At 53.5% G+C, this 27240-nt stretch overlaps 1 protein-coding gene across 2 annotated transcripts; it reads right to left on the minus strand.

The window, feature by feature from the left end:
• Window positions 1-2003: 2003 nt before the first annotated feature.
• Window positions 2004-27138, minus strand: ERGIC3 (ERGIC and golgi 3). 2 transcript variants are annotated; one of them, XM_064167738.1, is made up of 13 exons: window positions 26987-27138; window positions 26782-26852; window positions 25865-25952; window positions 24227-24346; window positions 18514-18607; window positions 17216-17381; window positions 13914-13971; window positions 10011-10042; window positions 9316-9412; window positions 7703-7767; window positions 5299-5435; window positions 3726-3781; window positions 2004-2772 (listed from the first exon to the last, which is right to left on the minus strand). In XM_064167738.1, the coding sequence occupies exons 1-13, from the start codon at window positions 27072-27074 to the stop codon at window positions 2693-2695; spliced, it is 1152 nt and encodes a 383-aa protein (XP_064023808.1). In that variant the 5' UTR covers window positions 27075-27138; the 3' UTR covers window positions 2004-2692. The 2 variants fall into 2 exon arrangements, with proteins under 2 accessions (XP_064023808.1, XP_064023809.1); XM_064167739.1 differs by lacking the exons at window positions 25865-25952; window positions 26782-26852 and having other exon boundaries at window positions 26987-27137.
• Between the last annotated feature and the right edge of the window lie 102 nt (window positions 27139-27240).

Consider the following 27240-nt stretch of genomic DNA (forward strand, 5'->3'; position numbering starts at 1 on the left):
AGGCTGGAAGGGACCTCTAGAGACCATCCAGTCCAACCTATCACCCAGCCCTGTCCAGTCAGCTTAGACCATGGCACTAAGTGCCTCATCCAGGCTATTCTTGAGCACCACTTTGGACCACTCTGTGCAAACCTGCAGGCTTGGCAAGCCCTGGGGTCCTTTGCGAGCGCTGCTGGCGGCACCCGGCCCCAGCTGCTCTTGGACCACATCACAGCTGCTTTGCTGGCTGCTGTCCTGAGCTGGGCAGGCCCCAGCAGTTTGCCTCTGCCCTGCTGCTGCTGAGGCAGCATCGCTTCCACTAATCCCTGTCTTGTGGCAGTCATGTCCAGAGACACTGCTGAGCTTGGCAGCTTTGCCTCTCCCCTTGGGCTTCTGCCGCATGGATGCAGACCTCTGGCTATGGCCTGCAGCATCAGGAGGCAGCTGAGAGCAGAGGAATCCAGCAAGGGATCACTGCTGAAGACCTCTCTCACCTCCGTGAGCAAGATCTGCTGTTCCCTTAGTTCTCTGCTCAGCCTGATTGCTAGTGGGGTAAAGCTGTGTTTCCAGCTTAGCCTTTCCAGTTTCCTGGCTTCCTAAACCTCTACATTTGTCCCTAACCTCCTCTGAAGAATTCCCAACAGAATCAGAACCTGTAAATAAACCTGAACTCCTTCTGTACCCATCTGTGGGCAGGGGGTTCAGGGCAATAAAACCATTCTATCTTCACAATTCCTGACCCAGACACATTTGTTCCCTGCCCCCATGACACAGCAGGGCAGTCCCCAGCTGCACTGCTGCAGGGGGTAGGTTGTTCCTCCCCAGGTGCAGGGCTCTGCACTCCATGAGCTTCCCCTCTGCCCAGCTCTGGCTGGATGCAGCATAGCCTGGTGGCAGCTACCTTATCACAGAATCAGTCAGGGCTGGAAGGGACCACAGGGAGCAGCCAGTCCCAACCCCCTGCCATGCCCAGGGACACCCTACCCTAGAGCAGGCTGCACACAGCCTCATCCAGCCTGGCCTCAAACACCTCCAGCCATGGGGCCTCAACCACCTCCCTGGGCAGCCCATTGCAGCCTCTCACCACTCTCCTGCTCAACAACTTCCTCCTCACCTCCAGCCTCACTCTCCCCACCTCCACCTTTGCTCCATTCCCCCCACTCCTGCCACACCCTCACAGCCTCAAAAGTCCCTCTCCAGCTTTTTTGGAGCCCCCTTCAGATCCTGGCAGGCCACAAGAAGGTCACCTGGGAGCCTCCTCTGCTCCAGCCTGCACAGCCCCAACTCTTTCAGGCTGTGCTCACAGCAGAGCTGCTGCAGGCTCTCAGCATCCTCCTGGCCCTGCTCTGGACACTCTCCAGCATCTCCACAGCCCTCTTGTCCCAGGGGCTCCAGAGCTGGATGCAGGACTCCAGGTGGGGTCTCAGCAGAGCAGAGGGGAAGAATCCCCTTCCTGGCCCTGCTGGCCACACTGCTGCTGCTGCAGCCCAGGCTCTGCTTGGCTTTCTGGGCTGCAAGTGCACACTGCTGGCTCCTGCTGAGCTTCTCCTCCAGCAGCACCCTCAAGTGCCTCTCCTCAGGGCTGCTCTCCAGCCACTCCCTGCCCAGCCTGCATTTGTGCTTGGCATTGCCTCCACCCAGCTGCAGGACCTTGCCCTTGGTCTTGTTGAACCAACTGAGCTTGGCTTGTGCCCACCTCTGCAGCCTGTGCAGCTCCCTCTGGATGGATCCTGCCCTCCAGCCTGGCTGCTGCAGCACACAGCTTGGTGTGGGCAGCAAACCTGCTGAGGCTGCACTCAGTGTCCCTGTCCATGGCACCCACAAAGATGCTGAACAAGACTGGTGCCAGGACAGATTCCTGAGGGACCACGTGGCCATGGAGCCATTGACAGCCACTCCTTGGGCCGTCAACCCAAAGAGCCAACCTTTATTCTTCCCCCCAATAACTTCCCCCTCCCCCTAAATGCTCTCTCAAAACACCCAGAGGATGGTGGTTTTGTTCCAAACCATAACCAGAGGGGGAGTGAAATCCACACCATTTAATTTAAAAACCAGAGTTCCAAACACTTCTTTTGGTGAAAGATCAACTTGAACCTTTAGTTAAGAGGAGGAATCTGCAGCAACTGCACTGCCCCACAGGACAGAAAGCACAGCCCAGGGGTGAGCTCTCACCACACTGCCCAGGGGTGAGCTCTTACCACACTGCCCAGGGGTGAGCTCTCACCACACTGCCCAGGGGTGAGCTCTCACCACACTGCCCAGGGCAGCTGGAAGGGAAGTGCCTGGGACTGAGCACATTTAGCCAGAGGCCTGGCACACAGCATCCATCAGAAGCACCTGGAAGGGGAGTGAAGCCTGCTAGATGGTGCTGCTGGAGAGCTTCCATCCATTTCATTCTCCTGACACTACACGGCCTGAGTCCTGGAGGCAAACAGCTTTGCTGGAGGGGAGGGGGACAGAGCAGGGACTGACACAAAAGGGCTTCAGGGCAAGGTGTGCACAGCCAGAGGAGGTGTGGCTGATCTCCACAGCAGCAAGGTTCAAGCAGTTCTACCCACGAATGAATGCCAAACAAAGGGGGCTTTGGGGCCATTCAGCAGTTCCAAACCTCTTCTCTTGTGCACTCAGCAGGAAAGTTGTATTTTGGAAAGCCCCTTTAGAGTTTTGAAAGGCCTCCTTAGAGCTTTCTTGGTGGAGTGAAGTTGTTGCTTCTTTAGGTTGTCTTCCCAAGATCAATTTTCTTCTGGATGGCACGTGCTGAGTGATAGATCAAGGAGTCAATGAAGCCTGCAACTGGCAAGCAAGGAAGAGATGGATCAAGTCAGACATAGCTCAGAGAGAACAAGGGGAAAGAGAACACAAAACCTCCCATCAGAGGGAAGGAATTCCAGCTGCCTGAGCAGCTCCTGCTGCTGTCAAGAATAAGGCCTTAGTCTCATCAGGGCAAACTCCAGTTTGCAGGGGAGAGGTGATCATGTTTCAGCAGCAAAGGATCTCCCTTGAATGAGACAGGCCCAGTCAGGTGTGGTCTTCACTGCCCAGAGCCAGCTGTGTGCTGAGCTGCAGCAACACAAGCGAGAGCAGCAGCACTGGGAGTGGATTCTGCCTCCCTGCTCTGCTCAGACCCCACCTGCAGAACTGCCTCCAGTGCTGGGGCTTCCAGCACAAGCAGGACCTGGAGCTGCTGGATAGAGCCCAGAGGAGGCTATGAAGATGGTCAGAGGCTGCAGAACCTCCCATGTGGGAGACAGGCTGGGAGGGTTGGGGCTGTTGAGCCTGGAGAAGGCTGCAGGGAGACCTGAGAGCAGCCTTGCAGTAGCTGAAGGGGCTGCAGGAGAGCTGGGGAGGGGCTGTTTAGAAGGGCCCTTGGTGACAGGATGAGGGACAACGATCTGGGAGCAGAGCAGGGCAGAGTTAGGTTGGACATCAGGAGGAAGTTCTGCACAGTAGGAGTGGTGCAGTACTGGAGCAGGTTGCCCAGGGATGTGGTGGAGGCTTCATTCCTGGAGATGTTCAGAGTCAGAACTGTTAGGGCCCTGAGCAAGCTGCTGTAGTCAGAGGTGTCCCTGCCTGCTGCAGGGGGGCTGGAGAAGATGACCTTGGAAGGTCCCTTCCAATCCAATGCAATCTGTGAAATCAAAGCTGCCCACCCAAGAGGCATTTGTCACCAGCCACAAAGACTTTAGAGGGAGCCAGGTGGTAAATGCTTACATTTCAGACAGAAACAACCTTGAAAGGTGCAATACCTGTAAAGATGCCTCCAAGGATGGCACAAACTCCTGTGAGGAAGTGTGTGAAGGACCTAGAAAGACAGAAACAGTGGGAAGAGCTGGCAGGAGCTCAGCTAAGGAACAATTAACTATTGAACAATTACCACAACATTCAGCACAGCACACAGCTCTGCACTGTAATGTGTCCTGAGCATGAGCAGAGGGCTGGAGCTGCTCTGCCATGGAGACAGGCTGAGAGGGTTCGGGGTGCTCATTGTGGAGAGGAGAAGGCTCTGAGGAGACCTCATGGTGGCCTTCCAGTATCTGAAGTGGGCTACAGGAAAGCTGGGGAGGGACTTCTGAGGGTGTCAGATAGTGATGGGAGTGGGGGGAATGGAGCAAAACTAGAAGTGGGTAGATTCAGATTGGATGTTAGGAAGTTCTTCAGCATGAGGGTGCTGAGAGCCTGGCACAGGTTGCCCAGGGGGGTGGTGGAAGCCTCATCCCTGGAGGTGTTTAAGGCCAGGCTGGCTGTGGCTGTGGGCAGCCTGATGTAGTGTGAGGTGTCCCTGCCCGTGGCAGGGGTTGGAGCTGGATGGTCCTTGGGGTCCCTTCCAGTCCTGACAATTCTGTGACTCTATGCCAGAAAGAGCTCTGCTCTCAGGGCTGCAGCCTCCCAGAAGCTGTGGAGGACAAAGACAAAGCTTCCTTGCTCCACTCCTATCTGCAGAAGGTGGATGTGAACAAGTCTGTGCTGGCAGCTCTGCAGCTAAGGCCACTCATGGCCCAGAAGGCAAATGCCTTTGGCATCCACCTCTGCAGGTGTGGCCACTCAGCCCAAGAGCCCTTAAGGCCTTCACCATCACCTCTCCAGCCTGGCCTAAGGGTCCCTGTGGTGAAGCTTTGCTCTCTGTGAGGCAGCAGCAGCAGCAGGCTGCAGAAGGGTGAGACACAGGGGGGCAGAGGGAGGTTTTCTGGCTGCAGCTCCACACTCCTCCTCATGCTGTGCCTGCAAGGGCCACAAGTCACAGCCACAAGCCCAAAGCTCTCCAGAGCACAATTTGTAACTGAGGTTTCCAGGCTGGATGTGGCTCCTTAGCCTCCTCTTCTTCAACTTCCACACCCCCAGCTCCCTCAGCCCCTCCTCACCCCCAGCTGCTCCAGGACCTTCTCCAGCCTGGCTGCCCTGCTCTGGGCAGGCTCCAGCCCCTCAGTGTCCTTCCTGCAGTGAGGGGCCCAGAGCTGAGCACAGCACCCAAGGGGTGGCCTCAGCAGTGCTGAGCACAGGGGGATGGGCACCTCCTGTGCCTGCTGCCCACCCTGCTTCTGACAGCAGCCAGGGTGCCACTGGCATCACTGCCCACCCTGCCTCTGACAGCAGCCAGGATGCCACTGGCATCACTGCCCACCCTGCCTCTGACAGCAGCCAGGATGCCACTGGCATCACTGCCCACCCTGCTTCTGACAGCAGCCAGGATGCCACTGGCATCACTGCCCACCCTGCCTCTGACAGCAGCAGACTTTGCACTGTGTGTAAGCCAGGATGGAATTTTCAGCTACAAGAAGTGCCAGAATCAGTGGAGGGTGACTGAAAGAAACAGTTCCTTACCTGTGTTTCTCTGTCAGCTTCACCATCATGGGTGAGAGCTCATAGAGCACAAAGACCCCAGGCAGACCCTGGTCTCCCAGCAGCCCATTTGCTATCTTCTCATGTCTTGTGACTGAAAACTGGTTTGTCCTTACCACCTAGCAGGGAACAGACACAGCACAGGTTTTGTTAGCAAGGGCCAGGAAAGACACTAAAATAAGACTTCAGTGCACCACAGCAGCCTAAGGGGCACCTGGCAGTGGTTACAAAGGGTCACACAGGATCCCTTTTCACTCCAGGCCCTCACTCCAAGCCCCAACCAGCCCAAGGAATATGTGATGCAGCAGGCCCCAGGCTGGACTGCTTGTCTCTGCTGCTATCATGGCAGCAGCTGCCCCTCTTGACCTCAAGCCCAAGTCCCTGCCATCCTCTACCAAAATGTAGTCCACCTAAGCATGCTTCAGGAGATCACAGTATCACAGCATCACAGTATCATCAGGGTTGGAAGAGACCTCACAGATCATCAAGTCCAACCCTTTACCACAGAGCTCAAGGCCAGACCATGGCACCAAGTGCCACGTCCAGTCCTGCCTTGAACAGCTCCAGGGACGGCGACTCCACCACCTCCCCGGGCAGCCCATTCCAGTGTCCAATGACTCTCTCAGGGAAGAACTTTCTCCTCACCTCCAGCCTAAATCTCCCCTGGCACAGCCTGAGGCTGTGTCCTCTCGTTCTGGTGCTGGCCACCTGAGAGAAGAGAGCAACCTCCTCCTGGCCACAACCACCCCTCAGGTAGTTGCAGACAGCAATGAGGTCACCCCTGAGCCTCCTCTTCTCCAGGCTAACCAATCCCAGCTCCCTCAGCCTCTCCTCGTAGGGCTGTGCTCAAGGCCTCTCCCCAGCCTCGTTGCCCTTCTCTGGACACGCAGAGAAGGTCAAGAGGGACATGGCACCCCCGAGAAAAAAGCCTTCTGCATTCAAGAGAGATCAAGAAAGGAGACACAGAGAAAGGCAGGGGAGTGCCAGGGCTGCAGACAGACACAGATTGTCCATCTGCCTGCAGCATCCACAATCACAGAAGGGGTCAGGTTGGGAAAGATCCCCAATATCATTCAGTCCAAACTTTCACTCTGCTGTGCCCTGCAATTCATAGAACCCTAGAATGGGTTGGGTTGGAAGGGACCTTAAAGCTCATCCAGTTCCAACTCCCTGCCATAGGCAAGGACACCTCTCACCAGCCCAGGTTGCTCAAGGCTTTATTCAGCCTGGCCTTGAGTACCTCCAGACAAGAGGCATCCACAGCCTCCCTGGGCAACCTGTGCCAGGGTCTCCCCACCCTCACTCTAAAGAATTTCTTCCTCATCTCCAGTCTCAATCTCTCCTCCTCAAGCTTCCATCCACTCCCTCTCATCCTACCACTACAAGCCCTTGTCAAAAGTCCCTAAAGAAGTTTTTCTTCACGTTCAGTTAGAATCTCCTGTGCTGTAGTTTGTACCTCTTGTCCCTCATCCTGTCATTAGGCACCACTGGAAAGAGCCCAGCCCCATCCTCACAGCCTCCACCCTTTAGTTATTGATCAGAGCTTCAGCTCTCTCAGCCTCTCCTCATCAGAGAGATGCTCCACTACCCTCTTCACCTTCCTGGCCCTCTGTTAGACTCTCAAGTAGTTCCCTGCCCCTCGTGAACTGGGGAGCCTAGAACTGGACACAATAATCCAGGTGCAGCCTCACCAGGGCAGAGTAGAGAGGGAGGAGAACCTCCCTGGACCTGCTGGCCACCCTCTCCTTAATGCAGCCCAGCAGACCCTTGGCCTTCTTGGCCACAAGAGCACACTGCTGGCTCATGATGGACTTGCTGCCCACCAGCAGGTCCTTCTCCACAGAGCTGCTTCCCAGCAGGTCCTCCCTCAGCTGTGCTGCTGCAGGAGGTTGTTCCTCCCCAGGGGCAGGACCCCACACCTGCCCTTGTTGAACTTCATGAGCCTGCCCCTGCCCCATTCCTCAGCCTGTGCAGGTCTCCCTGGATGGCAGCAGTGTCTTCTGATGTGTCAGCCAATGCCCAGCTCTGTATCACCAGCAAACCTGCTCAGGGTCCTCTCTGTCCCTTCATCCAGCTTGTTGATGAAGATGGTGAACAGAGTTGGACCTGCTACTGACCCCTGGGGAACACCACTGGCCACAGGCCTCCAACCAGACCCTGCACCATTGATCACAGCCCTCTGTGCTCTGCCACCCACAGCACTTTGACCTAGGAGGGATGGAGAACATTGCAACCTGCTTCAGCACTGCTGCAGTGTTACAGGTAACAGCTCACCATAAAAGCTGTTCTTGGGCTGGTGGGAAGAAGGAAGAGGTCAGATAGAGTCAGAAGATGAGAACATCTGAAGGCTTTCACTTGCCAAAGCAACAGAGAGAAAGGTACTTACTTCACCATCTACTTTCATATACACCGTGGGGACCACTTTGACAAAGTACTGGAACATCATGGAAGCTGCAAGCAGAGGAACAGGATTAGTAACAGGCAAAGAGCTGGAAAGATAACTGACAGCTGAGTGCCTAAAGCTGTAACAGTCAGCCACAAACTGCTTCTCTTCAGCTTGTCAGGGAGCATCTCTCTGCACAGCTACTGCAGGCTTTCAAGGGCAGAAAAGTTCAAGTCTGACTTGAGTTTTCCTTTGGCCAAAGCAAATCTAGGTCCTGTTCCAACCAAAACTCAACCACTGCCTGCAGCTTGGCCTTGTCTGAATGGAAAACTTCCTCCAAAGCAGTCATCTGGGGGCAGTTTTACCAGAACAGCTCCTTGAGCATTCTTACTCTAGCACATGGAATGGCAGAGCCCTGTGAAAACACACCCAGCTCTGAATGAGGATCCAGCTCTGAATGAGGATCCTCTATCAGCTCCAGTGACTCCTGTGGAAGCATGGAGGGGGTTTAGCATTTCAGATCAAAAGGAAGGTTTGGATCACTGGGAAAAACTAGGAGGACCTTGGCCCAGCCTGGTCCTGCAGTTCTCTTAAGGCTACTGGAAGGCAGAAGCTGCTCTGAAACCCTATTTTCTATGAAATCCCCTAGAGGAGAGCATTATTCATCTCCTCCAGAAGTCTGCTCAGCTACAAATCTTCAGCTCTGCTTTGACCTGCATCCTGCTTATCTCACTTCTCTCCCAGGGCCATGTCTTTAGTCCTTACTCCTCAAGAATTTGCCAACTGTTTCTCCAAGGCCCAGGCTGGAAAGCTTCAGTACAGAGAGCAAATGCTAGCAGCCAGCTTGGGGCCCCCTCTCAGAGAGTTTGGTACTCCACAGAGAGGCTACAGCACCATGCTGACACCTTTCAGGTGTTTTATTTCAAGCACCAACCTTTGATCTGTGTACAAGAGCTCACAGAGGGTGGTGTCAGCTTTAAAAGAACAGCTTCAGGCAGGGTTAACAATTGACTTCTGCCTGCCAGTACCTGCAAAGACAAACTCTGCAGGCCTTAGCAGACCTAAGAGAGTAACTCAGCTCTGCAGTGGCAAAAGTGCTGTGGGCAGGATCCCCGAGGGAAAATGCACTTGTGTGGACAAACCAAGCAGTGTGTGAGCAGCAGCAGCATGAGCAGAGAATTCCCTTCCCTTCTCAAGCCAGCAAATGGAGCTATCCAGGAAGGATCAGCAATATCTCAACTTCACTGCAGCTGCTGGGTGGATCAAAGTCAGACAACCATCCTGGCTCTCCAGCACTATCAGATAGGCCTTTTGTGTCTGTCTTGCACCTTTGGTTGTCTCCTACTGCACACAGCAGCCAAGAGGGCTTTCCTGATGCAGGCATTTGGAGCTGATGTGCTGTACCTGCTGCTGTGTATCCATCAACACTGAAAGGAGACCTTTCAGAGAGGTCACCTCATGAAAACCATGCTGGCAGGCTTGTTCCAGAGGGGGCACCAAGGGGAGTCCCTGCTTTATGCAGCACCATCAGGGTTATTATTAATGACTGGGAGCTGCTCCTCTCCAACAGGTACTACAAACACTCACAAGGAGATTGCTCTCAGCTGGCTTTTTACCTTGCTGGGCAGTGACATCTGTGCCATCCAGAGGGTTCACAATGCCTGGGTAGTCCCTTCCAAAGGAGAGGTGTTTGATGTAGTGTGTCATATTGATCTGAAACGCAAACGCCAACAGCTCAAACCACTGCGCAACGCCAAGGGCAGCAGCCCACACTTCAGCACCTCTGCCCCTTCCTCTGTGGAGCTCTTTCCTCTCTCTGGGGCCCAAACTCCTAAGTGCTTGCTCTTCCTTTTTCATTTGTGTGAGATTCCACAAAGTGGAACTTCTCCTCTTCCTGCTGGAAGAGGATCCCAGCACCCATCTACACCTCCCACCCACACAGCAGGATCCGTTCCCCTCTCTGCAGTAGAGCACCATGACTGGCAGCTACCTCTCTGGGTATGGCTATCAACTGCTTTCCTCCCAGCAGGAAGGTAAATTCCAGCAGAAACATAGGCAATTGGGAAATGTTCCCTTAGAAAACTGGGAAGCATGGATTAAGGAGCAAGGAAGAGAGGAGTAGGATTGCAAGCAACAGGCAGACATCCCAGAACAGACCCCAGAGCCCTGTGTGAAAACCAGGGCCCAAGTTCTGCATGGACTCATGAAGTTAAATCCACCTGGGATCAGTACATTAGAATCTCAGTGTGGCAAAGGGAAGGAAATCCAGAAGGAAAGAGCCCAGAAGCAGAAGAGCCTTGGGAACACTTACATTATCCAGTCCGAAGCTCTGCAGATCATGAACTGCAAGAGAAAAGCAGGGTAAGGATCCAGCCCAGGCTGTGCAAACGACCAAGCCTAAGTAACTGATTCTGTCTTTTTGTGCTTCTGTGCTAGACTCTCTCAAGCAGCTCCCTGAGGTCCTTCTTGAGCTGAGGGGCCCAGAAGTGGACACAATATTCCAGCTGTGGCCTCAGCAGGGCAGAGTAGAGAGGGAAGAGAACCTCTCTGAACTACTCAGCACAGCCCTTCTAATGCAGCCCAGGATGGCTTTGGTCACTGGAGCTAAGAGAGTGGTTCTGCACTGCAAAGAGCTCAGAGCTGCATGCCTGCAGGCACTGCTCTTGCTCTCTCTGACAAGTGTGCAGCTCTGTCAGTGCCACTACACAGTGGTTTGTGTGCATGTGCTGGCAGTTGGATCAAAGAACTCAATTTGGCCTTCAAAAGGGGAGGAAACAAGGAAACAGATGAGAAATGGTAGGCAGGGAAAGTGTGGCCTTGGGATTATGCTGGGCTGCTTTCTTCATGGTTAGCTGCACCACTCTCTTTATGTTACAGAATGAGCAAGCTAGGAGCAGGTGTGGAGCTGTTGGAGGGTGGAGGTGTGGAGCTGTTGGAGGAGAGACCTGCAGAGGGACCTGGACAGCCTGGATGGGTGGGCAGAGGCCAATGGGATGAGACTGAACAAGGCCAAGGGCAGGGTTCTGCACTTTGGCCACAACAACCCCAAGCAGCACTACAGGCTGGGGACAGAGTGGCTGAGAGCAGCCAGGCAGAGAGGGAGCTGGGGGTGGTGGGAGAGAGGAGCTGAAGAGGATGCAGCAGAGTGCCCAGGTGGGCAGCAGAGCAAATGGCATCCTGGGCTGCATCAGGAGCAGTGTGGGCAGCAGGACAAGGGAGGTCCTTCTGCCCCTGTGCTCAGCACTGCTCAGGCCACCCCTGGAGTGCTGTGTCCAGCTCTGGGCTGCTCCATTGCAGAGAGCTGTTGAGGTGCTGGAAGGTGTTTGGAGAAGGGCAGCAAGGCTGGGGAGGGGCCTGGAGCACAGCCCTGTGAGGAGAGGCTGAGGGAGCTGGGGGGGTGCAGCCTGCAGCAGAGGAGGCTCAGGGCAGAGCTCATTGCTGCCTGCAGCTGCCTGCAGGGAGGCTGTAGCCAGGTGGGGTTGGGCTCTGCTGCCAGGCAGCCAGCACCAGAACAAGGGGACACAGCCTCAAGCTGTGCCAGTGCAGGTCTAGGCTGGATGTTAGGAGGAAGTTGCTGGCAGAGAGAGTGATTGGCACTGGAATGGGCTGCCCAGGGAGGTGGTGGAGTGGCTGTGGCTGGAGGTGTTCAAGCCAAGCCTGGCTGGGGCATTTAGTGCCATGGTCTGGTTGCTTGGGCAGGGCTGGGTGAGCTTGGAGCTCTCTTCCAACCTGCTTGATTCTCTGATTCTATGAATAAAGCACAGAGCAGCACTTAGTCTCAACAGCGTGCACTGCAAAAATGAGCAGAGGAAGAGAGAAAAGAGACAATACTCAGATCCTTGCAGTGCAAAGACACAGAGATGATTGTTCAGGCTAAGCAACATTTAAAACCAAAATGGAGAGGAGCAACAGCTTCTTGTGGCTGTGCTTTCCACACCATCAAAAACGACTCCCTGCTGAGCCAGAGGACTGATTTCTGGAGATGCAGTCAAAGTGTAACAGAGAAAGAAAAGTGCAGGAACTAATGACTAGAAGGAAAACCAGAGTGGCACAGCCATGTGTGGAGTGCACCCTCAGGGAGTCTGCAGATGGCACCGAGCTGGGTGGCTGTGCCCACCTGCTAGAGGGTAGGGAGGCTTTGCAGTGAGTCCTGGGCAGATGAGAGCCGCAGGCCAAGGCAGACTGTGCAAAGCTCAGCAAGGCACAGGAAATGTCCCTGACACAGCAGGGAGCAGGGCAGAGCAGGCTGCCACCATCCCCTTCTTTGCACAGAGGAACAAGGGCCATTAGCTACAGCTGGTGGGAGCAAGCAAACTGCAGTGCAGTGTCCAGCCCTGGGCTCCTCAGTGCAAGACAGACATGGACCTGTTGGGAGCTGGGTCCAGAGAGGACACGAAGATGATCAGAGGGCTGAAGCACATCTCCTGTGAAGACAAGCAGAGAGAGTTGGGATTGTTCAGCCTGGAGAAGAGAAGACTCCAAGGAGACCTTACTGCAGTCTTGCAGTACTTATAGAAGGCTTATAAGAAAGATGGGGACAGAGTTCTTAAGCAGGGCCTGTACCAAGAGCAAGAGGTAATAGGTTTGAACTAAGAGAATGATTTAGACTAGAAAAAAAGATGCTTTTTACAGTGATGGTGCTGAAGCTCTGGCTCAGGTTGCCCAGCGAGGTGGTAGATGCTACCTGACCCAGCTGAAGCTGTCCCTGCTCTTTGCAAGATGACCTCTAACAATCCCTTCCAAGCCAAACTGTTCTGTGATTCTACAAACTACAATCATTTTGACCACACATCCACATGAGAAAGTCATTTGCAAGCTACCTTTTACTCTAAAAGTTCTGAATTGCTTTCAAATTCTCCTGAGGCATTCCCCAAAATGTCCTTTCCAGAGATACTGACACTCAAGTCCTGTGCTGAACACCTTCCTTGGGGTTGTTTTACAGCAGAGCAGCAATGTTTTGTAGAACAGATGAGGCTGAGATTCTGCCCAGATTCTCCTCCAAGCTCTTCCACATCCAGAAAGAGGCAGCCCCTCCAGAAAACAATTTGTTCATGATCACAGAATCACAATGGTAGAAAATGACCTCCCAGACCATCAAGACCAACTCCACCAGGGCCACTGCTACACCACATCCCTGAGCACTGTATCTAGACAGCTTTTAAATCCCTCCACTCAACCTCTGCCCTGAGCAGCCTCTTCCAGCCTTTGACATAAAGTTTTTCCTGATGTCCAATCTAAACCTCCCCTGACACACTTTGATGCCATCTCCTCTTGTCCTGTCAGTTGCCACTTATGAGAGCCAACACTCAGCTCTCTACAACCTCTGCTCAGCAAGTTATAGTTATAGGATCTAAACCTCTGCGACAAGCCTGAGCTGATGGCTCTAAATCTCCTGGTGGGCAAAAAGTTACCCATGGGATAACTTGCCCTTGTGGCCAGAAAGGCCAGTAGGATCCTGGGCTGCCTTAAGAAGAGTGTGGCCAGCAGATCCAGGGAGGTTCTCCTCTACTCTGCCTTAGTGAGACCCCACCTGGGCTCCCCAGTTCAGGAGGGACAGAGATCTGTTGGAGAGAGTCCAAGGGAGGGCTCCAAGGATGCGGCAGGGACTGCAGCACTGCCTGAGGAGGAGAGGCTGAGAGCCCTGGGGCTGAGAGTCTGCAGAGGAGAGGCTGAGAGGGGACCTGAGCAATGTCTGTAGATAGCTGAGGGCTGGGGGGCAGGAAGGGAGGCACAGGGACAGCCTCTGCTCACCTGTGCCCTGCCATGGGACAAGGGCAAGGGAGGGAAACTGCAGCACAGGAGGTTGCAGCTCAACAGGAGGAAGAACTTCTTGGCTGGAAGGGTCCCAGAGCCCTGGCACAGGCTGCCCAGAGAGGTTGTGGAGTCTCCTTCTCTGGAGCCTTTCCAGCCCTGTCTGGATGTGTTCCTGTATGACCTATGCTGGATTCTCTGCTCCTGCTCTGGCAGGAGTTGGACTGGCAGATCTCCAGAGGTCCCTTCCAGCCCCTGACATCCTGGGATCATAAAACTAACCTGATGGTTTTAAACCTCTCTATCAAGACTAACCTGATGGTTCTGCACTTCTGAACCAAGACTTCAACAACAGCCCCCACTGCAGCACTGCTGTTGCTGTTATGGGTGGGGATGCAAAGACACTCAAGAGCACACTTGGAAGCTAAAGGGAACCAATAAGCAGGAAGACAAAATACTTTACCATGCACATGAGACTGCTGGAAACTTTTTCCTGGTGCAAAGTGGAAATTTCCAGCTACCTGCAGGAAACAGCAATCCTGTGTTACATACAAGGTGGGAATGTAGACAAAGCCACTGTCACAGTTTTGTTTCAACAAGAGGAACACCAAGTGACTAATGTTCAGAGGTGGCAATGTCAGCAGATGCTGTTCTAGAAGAGAGATGAATTTCCTCTCTTCCTCACAGGCAGTCCTGTGCAAAGCCACACTTCTATACTCATGTTGGTAAGAACTGCTCTATGCAGGTTATTGCAGGGGACACAAAAATGGGAAGAAGAAGAAGAAGAAGAAGAAGGAATTAAATCTATTGGGAAGGAACTGATTGATGCTGCAGGAAATACAGAAAGGGAGCAGAGGAAAGGATGGAGAAAGTAACTGACAGGGAAAGTGAGCAGGGTAAGAGAAAACTCTTAATGTCCTAAGTGATCCTTTGTATGCAGCCAGGGGCATGAGCTGCAGGCCAAAAGAAGGCTCTAAACCTAAACCAACAACCACCAAAAAACTCCAACCCCCCCCCAAAACCTTCAGAAGACAAAGGCTGTCAATATCTGCAAGGGATCTGGGTCCAGGGTGTTAATCCTCACTGACCTCAAACACACTTCTGACTCACACAGATCTGAACGCCTCAAGTCCTTCCCTGCTCCTTATGTTACCTGCACAACAATGGTCCCCTGGCATCTCCCCTGGGGCCCCTGCGGCAATCCCAGTGTTTCCCTTTGACTCCTTCCTGCTGGTGGCACTCTCTGGTAGAGGCTCCTGTGGCAGAGCAGTACCCAGCATGATGTTCCAATCACAGTGTGTGGCTTCAGCAGCAGGAAGGTTTACTTCCCAGAAATATGGAAGGTGGTCTCAGGTCAGAGTGAACAAAGATGTCAAATACTCAGAATGGAAATCAGCCTGGGCCTGACATCTAGAAAGCACCTGGGTACATAACCTGCACCTCCAAATCACTGAATCATCTCCTAGGATACCTTAGGTTGGAAGCTCAGAGCTCACCTACTCCAACCCCCCTGCCATGGGACAGGGTCACCTCTCAACCAGACTTGGTTGCCCAAGGCCTCATCCAGCCTGGCCTTAAACACCCTCAGAGAGGAGGCATCCACAGCCTCCCTGGGCAGCCTGTGCCAGAGTCTCACCACTCTTGTACTGAAGAACTTTCTCAGCTCCAGTCTAACCCTGCTCTGCCTCTGCTTCAAACCATTCCCCCTTGGCCTGTCTCTAGACACCCTCAGGAAAAGTCCCTCTGCAGCCTTCCTGTAGGATCCCTTCAGGTACTGCAAGGCAGCTCTGAGGCCCCCCTGGAGGCCTCTCCAGGCTGAACGCCCCCAGCTCCCTCAGGCTGTCCTCACAGCAGAGGTCCTTCAGCCCTTCAATCACTCTTGTGGCTCCCTCTGGACTCCAACAATTCCATGTCCCTCTTATGCCAGCAACACCAGAGCTGGACACATGATTCAAGGTGAGGGTCTCATGAGAACAGACTAAAGAGGCAGAATCCCCTCTCTTGCCCTGCTGGCCACACTCCTCTGGATGCAGCCCAGGATACAACTGTTCTGGGTTTGGCAGCCTGCCACATGGCAGGGCAATGAAGAGTTCTCTGCTCTGCCTGGTATCACTGCCTCAGGGCTGAACCCTGCAGAGCTGGGTTATCATTTGGGCTGGGTGATCCTGAGGGTCTTTCCCAGCCTGACTCACACATCTGCACTGGGACCTGTGCTGTTCAACACCTTCATCGACGATGGAGGCAGGGCATTTGCAGATGGCACAAGGCTGAGGGCTTCAGGTCACACACCTGAGAGCAGCATCCATCCAAAGCAACCTGGACAGGCTGGAGAAATGACCCCAGATGAACCCCTTGGGGCTCAACAAGGCCAAGGGCAAGGTCCTGCACCTGGACTGGGGCAACTACTGATATCAATCCAGGCTGGGGATGAAGGGTAGAGAGCAGTCCTGTGGAGAAGGACTTGGGGTGCTGCAGAGTGAAAAGCTGGAGATGAGCTGGCACCAAGCACTGCCAAGCCAGTCCCAGCCTGGCCTGGGCTAATCCCCAGCAGTGCAGGCAGCAGGAGCAGGGAGGGGGCTCTGCTCTTCTGCTCACTTCTCCTGAGACCCCCCTGCAGTGCTGGAGCCAGCTCTGGAGTCCTCAGCACAGCACAGTCAGGGAGCTGTAGGTGCAGGGCCAGGGGAGGCCGCAGCAATGCTGGCAGGGCTGGAAGAGCTCTGCTATGAGGCCAGGCTGGGAGAGTTGGGGGTGTTCAGCCCAAAGAAGAGAAGGCTTCAAGAAGACCTTCTGGTGGCCTCTTTGGATTAAAGAGGGCTTAGAAGAAAGGTGGGGCAGACATTCTAGCAGGGCCTGTTGTGACAGGAGACAAGGGGGGATGGTTTTAAACCTAAGCCTCCTTTTTTTCAGTTTAAGGATGAATTTTTTTATGCTGCAGGTGGTGAGACTCTGGCCCAGGCTGCCCAGAGATGTGGTTGATGGCCCAGCCCTGGAACCATTCCAGGTGTGGGGTTTTTGGGGGGCTCTGAGCAACCTTCCCTAGATGCAGATGTCCCTGCTGACTGCAGAGGGTTGGACCAGATGATCTTGACAGGTCCCTTCCCAACCCAACCCACTCTGTGTTCAGTTGCAACCTCTACCTTGAGTGGGCTTTTTGAAGAAGGCAACATTTCACTCTCCCTACCATCCCTGCTGGCAAATTACTGGTTAGGGTCATCTCAGGCATCCACTGGTGCTCTCTGCTGAAGACCACAAGGACATGTGGGACAGCCTAACCTCACAAAAGCTGCTTCTCCTTCCAGAAACCTTGGCAAAAAGACTCCCTAGCCAGAGAGCAGGAAAAGCTGCACTGCTTCTGCAGCTCCTCACAGAGAGAGTGATTGGCATTGGAATGGGCTGCCCAGGGAGGTGATGGAGTCCCTATCCCTGGAGGTGTTGAAGCCAAGCCTGGCTGGGGCACTTAGTGCTATGGTCTGGTTGACTGGCCAGGGCTGGGTGCAACGTTGGGCTGGACGAGCTTGGAGGTCTCTTCCAACCTGCTTGATTCCATGATTCTCCAGCCCACACAATCAAACAGAGGCTTAGCCCCTTCCCAACTGCTTTCCCAACCCTCCTACTGAATCCCTGCACAGACCCAGCTACTCTGCTGAGCTCAGAGGTTACTCAACTGCAGTGCAGTGGAAACCCACAGCTGGAAAAGGAGGAACACCCCAGCTGCCTTTTCAGTCACCATCACACAACAGGTTTGCAGCAGAACTCAGCTCTCACCTTGTTGACCTCCAGGAAGCCATACACTTGGCAGCCCTCATTCTTCTGCTCTTGCATTTTCTGGCTAAAGCCTTCCCTCTTGCACTGCTCTATGCTGTCTGGGTTCTTGAAGGCCCAGCCTCGCCGCCTGTAGGCTTCTCTGACATCATCACAGGTGTTACAACACCTGCAAAAGCACAAGCACCACCTTACCAGGGTCAGCACGACACAGAGATGCTCCAGCTTGGCACCTGAACCTTTGCTGCATTTTATTTCCACAAAGCAATAAAGCAAGGAACAAGGACTGCACCTTGAAAGGTGGCCTGAAGGAGTCTGAGCTTCTTGAGGCAGTGTTTGAGACTCTGGCATGGGGCTGCAAGGTGTGTGAATGCAGTGCTTGCATCTCCAGAGGGCTTTGCCTGTCTCTGCACAGCCAAGGTGATCCCTGGCCAGCAAAATCTGCTAGAAAAATGACATCAGGGTCTCAGAGCTCTGAACAGCTTGGGACAAAGCATCTGCCTGCTTCTGAGCCTCTTTTCCTGTTTTTCAGGAACTGTCAATCTTGGAGGGAGGATTAATGTCATATTCTCCTCACCACTTGTCTACCTCTGGGTAACATCTTGGTCACTGGGGAAGAAAAAAAACCAAAAGGGTTTTGTTTCTTGGTTCCAACTCTTGCTGGACCAAAGAAAAAGTTGAAGGCTGCAATCATAAATCCCTCAAGATGGAAACAGCTCTGGGGGAGGATGCAACTTGACAGATGAGATAAGCCAAGTTACTCCAGAGCCAATAATACCTAAGAATAGCCCAGAATGCTGAGGACTATCATGGATCCATTCTTACAGGGATTTGCAGGAAGGACTGAGCAACACCAAACGACCCTCACTTGTGTGGGTGATAAGTGCTGGGTCTTTGCTCCACTAAGGATGCAAAGCCTGCAGCAGAAAGAAGGCTTCCAGGCAAAGCCATAATCACATTTCATTCCAAGGCAGCTCACATAGTGGTGAAGTAATTACACAGCTCTCCTGTGGACACCAAACAGCCCCAGAAAATATTCCCTTTGCTAAGATACAATCTTTGTGCAAAGGCAGTGCAGGCTGCAGTGCCTTGATGCAGGTCTCTATCCCAGCTCTGCAGGCTCTCAACCACGAGTGCAGCTTCCACAGGTATATCAAACCCACAAACATTTCTCATCCTCTTCTGAACACCTGCCCCAGGAGGATTTCAGACCTTCATAAATAGCTTGGAAAAAAACATGCATGCAACAGAAGTGTATTAACTCAAGGGCTAAGAAGGTGTGAAGAGAGTGCAAAGGTTACCGAATATCCTCTGACTCTGCCCCGTAACAGCTCTCGCAGCGCTCCGCGTCCAAAGAGCTGGGGTCAAACACTTTCTCTTCTTCTTTGCCCAGCTCTAAAACAAAAGAGGATTCAAAGCAATGAGGCAACGTCTAGAAACACCTCTTGTACTCCTCTGCACACAAGAACTCTTTCACACACTAAGACAATGGAGCTGGCCAGGCTGGATGGGTGGGCAGAGGCCAATGGGATGAGACTGAACAAGGCCAAGGGCAGGGTTATGCACTTTGGCCACAACAACCCCAAGCAGCACTGCAGGCTGGGACAGAGTGGCTGAGAGCAGCCAGGCAGAGAGGGTCCTGGGGGTACTGATAGAGAGTAGGCTGAAGATGAGGCAGCAGTGTGCTCAGGTGGGCAGCAGAGCCAATGGCATCCTGGGCTGGCTCAGGAGCAGTGTGGGCAGCAGGACAAGGGAGGTTCTTGTGCCCCTGTGCTCAGCACTGCTCAGGACACCCCTGCAGTGCTGTGTCCAGTTCTGGGCTCCTCAATTCAAGAGAGCTGTTGAGGTGCTGGAAGGTGTTTGGAGAAGGGCAGCAAGGCTGGGGAGGGGCCTGGAGCACAGCCCTGTGAGGAGAGGCTGAGGGAGCTGGGGGGGTGCAGCCTGCAGCAGAGGAGGCTCAGGGCAGAGCTCATTGCTGTCTGCAGGGAGGCTGTAGCCAGGTGGGGTTGGGCTCTGCTGCCAGGCAGCCAGCAACAGAAGAAGGGCACACATCCTCAAGCTGTGCCAGGGCAGGTTCAGGCTGGATGTTAGGAGGAAGTTGTTGGCAGAGAGAGTGATTGGCATTGGAATGGGCTGCCCAGGGAGGTGGTGGAGTGGCCGTGGCTGGAGGTGTTGAAGCCAAACCTGGCTGGGGCACTTAGTGCCATGGTCTGGCTGCTTGGGCAGGGCTGGGTGCTAGGTTGGGCTGGCTGAGCTTGGAGCTCTCTTCCAGCATGGTTGATTCTATGAGGGAAGCTGTGCACCTTGCACCCAAAGCCCACCTGAAAGGGTAACGCAGAGCCTGCTGAGGCTTGAGGACCAAGAATCAGAGCAGCCTGTGTCCTCCATGGAAAGGATTGGCCACCTGTAAGCACTGCTGGAGTGCTGAGCAGATGTTAAAGGCTTTTTAAAACCCAGTCTGAAGTAGACCCAATCAGCAAACCACAATCAGCTAACACAGGACCTGTGAGATCCACATGAATACAGTGGGAGGCCCATTCAAGAGCAGATTCGATGTGGCCCTGGGCAGCCTGATCTAGTGGGAGGTGTCCTTGCTGACTGCAGAGGGCTTGGACAAGATGAGCTGGGGGTCCTCTCCAATGCCACCCGTGTGTGTGTGACCATACTCCCTACCTGTGTTAGGGCAGGCTTATGCAGGCCACACCGCTGACTGCAGCTGGCTGCTATGTGAGGCTCTGCTTGCACAGCAGGTCCTGGATCAGTCAGTTGCAGTTTACTGATCTGAGTCTGCTCCAGACTGCTTTAAAAAAGCCTTTACACAAGCACCATCTGGTCAGCACTCCAGCAAGGCTTACAGGTAGCCAGAGGCCCTTCCATAGAGGCTGTTCCCAAAAGGACATGAGCTACCCTGCTTCTCAGTCTCCACACCTCAGCAGGCTCTGTGTACCCTTTCAGGTGGGCTTTGGGTGCAAGGTGCACAGCTTTGAAACAAGGTCAGAGCGGGAGGCTCTCCAGTGGGAAGCTGACAGCCAGGCCTCCAGGCTAGCAAGCTAAACACACACATTAACTGCTGCTCTCTGAAACTGCCTCCTTCAGAACAATTCTGCCTTTGCCATGTGAATGCTGAATGCTGGAGCAAGAACTCATGCAGATCACAATCAGAGAGTTGTTTCAGCTGGAAAAGACTTTCAAGATCATCAAGCCCAACTTCCAATCTAAGGGCATCGAGTCAGTCACCAGCAAGTTTGCAGGTGGCACCAAGCTGGGGGCAGATGTGGCTGGGTTGGAGGGCAGAAGGGCTCTGCAGCAGGACTTCGACAGCCTGGCCAGATGGGCAGAGGCCAAGGGGATGGCATTCAGTAAGGCCAAGTGCCAGGTGCTGCACTTTGGCCACAGAAACCCCATGCAGAGATACAGGCTGGGGTCGGAGTGGCTGAGAGCAGCCAGACAGAGAGGGATCTGGGGGTGCTGATTGATACCTGCCTGAACATGAGCCAGCAGTGTGCCCAGGTGGCCAAGAGAGCCAGTGGCATCCTGGCCTGCATCAGGAATGGTGTGGCCAGCAGGAGCAGGGAGGTCATTCTGCCCCTGTGCTCTGCACAGGTTAGACCACACCTTGAGTGCTGTGTTCAGTTCTGGGCCCCCCAGTTTAGGAGGGACATTGAGATGCTTGAGCGTGTCCAGAGAAGGGCAACGAGGCTGGGGAGAGGCCTTGAGCACAGCCCTACGAGGAGAGGCTGAGGGAGCTGGGATTGGTTAGCCTGGAGAAGAGGAGGCTCAGGGCAGACCTTATTGCTGTCTACAACTACCTGAGGGGAGGTTGTGGCCAGGAGGAGGTTGCTCTCTTCTCTCAGGTGGCCAGCACCAGAACGAGAGGACACAGCCTCAGGCTGTGCCAGGGGAGATTTAGGCTGGAGGTGAGGAGAAAGTTCTTCCCTGAGAGAGTCATTGGGCACTGGAATGGGCTGCCCGGGGAGGTGGTGGAGTCGACGTCCCTGGAGCTGTTCAAGGCAGGACTGGACGTGGCACTTGGTGCCATGGTCTGGCCTTGAGCTCTGTGGTAAAGGGTTGGACTTGATGATCTATGAGGTCTCTTCCAACCTTGGTGATGCTGTGATACTGTGGTACTGTGATACTGTGACTACCATTAAACCATGTCCAGAAGTGCCATCTCCACAAGTTACTTGAACACTTCCAGGGACCTCCCCCACCACCTCCCTGGGCAACCTGCTCCAATGCCTGGGCACTCTTTTCTTAGCATCCAATCTAAACCTCACCTGGCACAATTTCAGGCCATTCCCTCTCATTCTGCCATCTTATCCTAGGACAAAGGATCCTCACTAGAACCTCGTGTCAGGGCCTTCTAGAGGTTCTGCACTGAATACACTCAAGCTCCAGATGCTGGCTTTGTGTTTTGGGCCCATCTGTCTGATGGAAACACACTCAGAATATTCTGCTTTTACTTTTGACCTTCTTAGTTTATTTATCTATGTAAATATATGAATAAAAGGAGTCCACAGTAAATTATGGTTTGGATAAGTGAACAGGAGTCTCACCTTTTTTTCCCCCTAATTTGTGCTAAGAAATATGTCCTTAGTTCTTATTTAGTGCTTTTAAGGACCAAATGTTACAGCAGTAATACTCCTGACCACCTCAATCATACAGGTGTCAGCTTTGCATGAAGCAAAATCCAGTCCTAACTCCTATTTCATCCAGTCCACTGTTTCTGCAGAGATCATGTTTCTCTCTGAGTACAACCACATCACTTCTGCTATTGCAGTCACAGCCAGGAGATCAGACACACTCCCTGGCTTCTTCATACTCTGCCCACGTTCAAAGGAAGGAAATGCTAAGAACCATCAACAAAGAATGCAACCAGGTATTGTCATTCCATGGAAACCAGAGGGACCACATCCAAGCACAGAATGCAGCCTAGCACACAAATCATTAACTCCAAAGTAACTACGGACAGGAAAATTCTGCAGACGACTTCATACCACCTGGGTGCCAAATTTAAGGTCAATACTGCTACAGCTGCCACTTGAACAAGTGAGTCAGTGTGGCACTCACTAACAGAAAGTGATTATCACAGAGTCTGATGAAGGTTGGTGAACACTGCTGACCTCACTTGGAACACAGCTGATGGAAACTGAGCTGGCTGTGTGCTTTACCCAGCCAGCAGAGCTACTGCTTGTTGCACACAGTGCCTCTTGTCTTCCTTAAGAAGCTTCTTCTAGGTAACAGTTTGCTCCCTTCAAGTTTCTCTTCCCCTCCACTGACCAATTTCATAGAACAGCTTAGGTTGGAAAGGACCTCAGAGATCTTCTCCTCCAACCCCACTGCCACAGGCAGTCTCAACTAGACTTGGCTGCCCAAGGCCTCATCCAGTCTGGCCTTAAACACCTCCAGGAAGAAAGTATTGCCCTAGGCAACCTATTCCAGAGTCTCACCACTCTTGTACTGAAGAACATTTTCCTAAGCTCCAGTCCTGCTCTCCCTCAGCTTCAAACCATTCCTCCCTGTCCAGTCTCTGGACACCTTCATGAAAATTCCACCTGCAGCCTTCCTGTAGGATCCCTTCAGGTACTGCAAGGCAGCTCTAAGGTCCCCCTGGACTCTTCTCTTCTCCATGCTAAACAACCCTCCCAGCTCCCTCATCCTCATAGCAGAGGTTTTCCAGCCCTTCATCATCCTTATGGCCCTCCACTGGACTCACTCCAACAGTTCTATGTCCCTCTTAAGACAAGAACACCAGAACTGGGCAGAGTATTTGAGGTGCATTGATTCCAGAAGTGAGAGCAACCAGATGAGACAGAATAATCCCACTGGACATTGGACATACCAGCAAGGCAGGAGACCTCTATCTGTTACCAGAGCCTAATGTACTGAAAAGTTGGGCTGGTCTCCAGATACTACATTTGTAAGGCCACAACCTCTGCATACAACTTCAAGAACAGAAAAGTCAACTCCATGTAATACAAATCAACAAATTCAGTTCGTGCTGACATACAGGACTGCAAGCACCATCTCCCAGAAAAGGTAGCAAGAAGCTCCTGGTTTGAAAAGGAAAGGCAGGACACTGTTACTGGCAGTTTGCAACACTGCCAGAATCACCTCTGGCTTGTTTCAAAGTATAACAATGACTCATAACACATCAGAAACATACAGGGGAGGCTGCTGCAGCCAAGGACCACTTAGTACAACTTGCAAGCAAGAAATCAATTAAGGCATAGTTATCTGGCAGGCATTAAAACACACAAAGTAAATGCAGTAAGGTGCAAGTTTAGGCTTAAGGATCAAGTCACTGGAGCCTTCCCTGGAGGCTCTTCCTTCCAACCAGGCTGCCCCATTTCTCAGCCCACTGTGACTTAAAAGACACAACCAAACTCAAGTTTTGCCAGGGTTCTCAGTCATAAAAGGCCATTAACTCAGCAGCTTTATTCCTGAAATGCATCCAGGAATCTTTGTTGTGATTTTGAGTCAGACTAGACAAAGATTTGCCTCACAGAAGCAGCAAGTTTGATCTGTCAGCTTAGAGTCATAGAATGGTCTGGACCTCCAGAGCTCATCCAGTCCAGCTCTCCTGCAAGTCAGCAGGGACATCCTCAACTAGATCAGGTTGCCCAGAGCCCTGTTGAGCCTCACCTTGAATATCTCCAAGGATGGGTTCTCAACCACCTCCCTAAGCTACCTGTGCCAGCACCCTCATGGTGCAGAACTTATTCCTAACATCCAATCTCAACCTGCTCTGCTCTAGTTTGAAGCCACTGCCTTCTTCCTGTCTCTGCAGGCCTTTGCCAACAGTCCCTCTGCAGCCTGCTTATAGCCCCCTTCAGGTACTGGAAGGCCACGATCAGGCCTCCCTGGAGCCTCCTCTCTTCCAGAGGAGCGCTATAAACTCTAGGAGACTTTGTGGTGTTTGAATGCTCTTCACCTGTGGAAGCTCCTGTGAATCTCAAAGCAGGCACAAAGCTGCCAGAGCATCCAGCCAAGGAAGGCAGAAGAGCATCTTACCATGTCTCTCAGCCTCTGGAGTCACACGATTGCCGGCTTTATCCAAGCGCTGCTTGAACAGGTTGTGCTCCACATCTAACTGCTGCTCTCCTGCTACATCCATGGCATCGATGCTGAGGTCTGAAAACAGCAAGGAAAGGCCTCCATAAACCCACATTTGTCACAGCCTGGGCAGGCTTGGGAATTCATTCCATCAGTGAAAACACAGAGCGAGTGGGATCAAAATGTGCCAAGGGAAGAGTGCGTATGGCTGGCACCAGGTGGTGTACAGGGAATAAAACAGACATTGCAGCACCTAAATGACCCTTCCAAAGGCTGGCACCAGGTGGTGTACAGGGAATAAAACAGACATTGCAGCACCCTAAATGATCCTCCCAAAGGCAGGATTTGTTTTGGTGGAGAAGAATGTTTCCAGCTGCCACAGAAAGCACCAACCCAACCAATGGCTGGCACCAGGTGGTGTACAGGGAATAAAACAGACATTGCAGCACCTAAATGGCCCTTCCAAAGGCTGGCACCAGGTGGTGTACAGGGAATAAAACAGACATTGCAGCACCTAAATGGCCCTTCCAAAGGCTGGCACCAGGTGGTGTACAGGGAATAAAACAGACATTGCAGCACCTAAATGACCCTTCCAAAGGCAGGATTTGTTTTGGTGGAAAAGAAGAATGTTCCCAGCTGCCACAGAAAGCACCAACCCAACCAATGGCTGGCACCAGGTGGTGTACAGGGAATAAAACAGACATTGCAGCACCTAAATGACCCTTCCAAAGGCTGGCACCAGGTGGTGTACAGGGAATAAAACAGACATTGCAGCACCCTAAATGATCCTCCCAAAGGCAGGATTTGTTTTGGTGGAGAAGAATGTTTCCAGCTGCCACAGAAAGCACCAACCCAACCAATGGCTGGCACCAGGTGGTGTACAGGGAATAAAACAGACATTGCAGCACCTAAATGACCCTTCCAAAGGCAGGATTTGTTTTGGTGGAAAAGAAGAATGTTTCCAGCTGCCACAGAAAGCAGCAACCCAACCAATGGCTGGCACCAGGTGGTGTACAGGGAATAAAACAGACATTGCAGCACCTAAATGACCCTTCCAAAGGCTGGCACCAGGTGGTGTACAGGGAATAAAACAGACATTGCAGCACCTAAATGGCCCTTCCAAAGGCAGGATTTGTTTTGGTGGAAAAGAAGAATGTTTCCAGCTGCCACAGAAAGCAGCAACCCTGAAAGGCAAAGCACCAAACCAGCCCTCTCAGAGCACATCACCATTTTCAGGAGTTAGGCTTAAAATCAGTTGGAAGCTGCCTCCTAGCTGTACCCCCTCCTCATCCTTCCCCTTCAACACAGTTTACTTGTGGTCTCTTCTCACAAAGAAGGTGCAGAAGGTCTGTGGTCTCTGCCTGCTGTCAGAGCACCAGGATGCACTCTTTCACAATACTGGCAGCTTCCCTGCACAGAGCAGCAAAGGCTTCCAGTCTCTCTGGCCTTCCTGCACCCTTTTAAATGCAAAGAAGGCAAAGACCAAGTCCTCCCTGCCTGTGGCCCAAGCAGAATGCAGCACTTGGAGGGCCTCTCACTCAGGCAGAGCCTCGGCAAGGATGCCAACCATCCCCAACAGCCCCAAGTCTCACTCACAGGCGCAAGGCATATGTGGAAAAACAACATCTAGATTGATCTTCAGTTTGTCTCCCCTTGATTTGTCAACGTACAACTCCGGGTGGACCTGGGATCAAGGAAAAAGCAGGAAGGATTAGAAAGGAGCAGGAATGATTAGAAAGGAGTCCCTTCTCACTTGGAAGCAAAGCAAAAGGCCTCTTTTGCCTCAGCTACCCTGGCTCAGGGGCTCAGGATTGGTGAGACACCTGAGCTCCAGCCTCCCACGCCTTCCACCGGAGCTGAGTGTTTGCCATTTGTAATGCTGGTTTAAAAGGTAATCTGGCACAGAATCACAGAATGGTTTGGGTTAGAAGGGACCTTAAAGATCATCTCTTTCCAAAGCCCTTGCCAAGGGCAGGGACACCTCCCAGGTTGCTCAAAGCTTGATCCTATCTGGCCTTGAACATCTCCAGGGAGGGGGCATGCACAACCTCCCTGGGCAACCTGTGCCAGTGTCTCAACACCCCCACTGGGAAGAATTTCTTCCTAATACAGCCTAAGTCTCCCCTCCTCAAGCTTCCAGCAATTGGAGGATCTCAGAACTTGGCATGGGGTCAGGGTTCCTTCGCTTGCTCTTTTCTTTCTCTTCCGCAGCCTACAGACAGGCCGAGCGCAAGCGGAGCCTCTGGCAGCAGCCAGCCTCAGGGCCGGGCACAAGGCCACCCTGACGCCAAGCGGCTCTCGGGCAAGGCAGCCCGCTCCGGCGGTAAGCTGCCCGGCCGGCGGCTGACAACAACAACCAGCAAGTCCGTGGCGAAGGAGGCAGCAGCGTGGGCAGCCGGGAGGAGGCAGCGGCGGAGTGCGGGGCCTCGGCAGACCGCCCAGGGCCGCAGGGTCGCCCCTCTACCGTGGCACCGCGAGGCCGGGCCACCCTCCTCGCCACCGCGGCTACTCACCTCCTTGGTGAGGTAGTACTGCAGCTCCGAGAAGAACAGCAGCACCATGAGGAGCCCGCTGACAACCGTCACTGAGGGGAGACGAGAGCCGCCGTCAGCCATGCCCCCGCGCTCGGCCTCCCGCCTCCCGCCGCTGCCTCCCGCCGCTCCGCAAGCTCCCCCCGACAGACATCGCCCTCCGGCCGCCCTCAGCCCGCCTGCTCACCCAGCGCGCCCCCGCACGTCTTCACCCGAAAGTCTTCCAGGGTCTTGGGGAAGGCATCGAACCGCTTCAGGCGCCACAACGACTCCATGGCGCCGCGCAGCCCGAAACGCAACGCGGCTTCCGGGGCGGGCCGGGCCGGGGCCGGGCCACACCCTCCCTCCGGGCCCGGGCCAGACCCTCCCTCCGGGCCCCTTCCTTCGGGCCCGGCCCCTTCCCTGCCCTCGGACCCTCCCCTCGGGCCCGGCCCCTTCCCT

This window comes from Pogoniulus pusillus, chromosome 29 (assembly GCF_015220805.1).
Source record: "Pogoniulus pusillus isolate bPogPus1 chromosome 29, bPogPus1.pri, whole genome shotgun sequence".
Classification (NCBI taxonomy): domain Eukaryota; kingdom Metazoa; phylum Chordata; class Aves; order Piciformes; family Lybiidae; genus Pogoniulus; species Pogoniulus pusillus.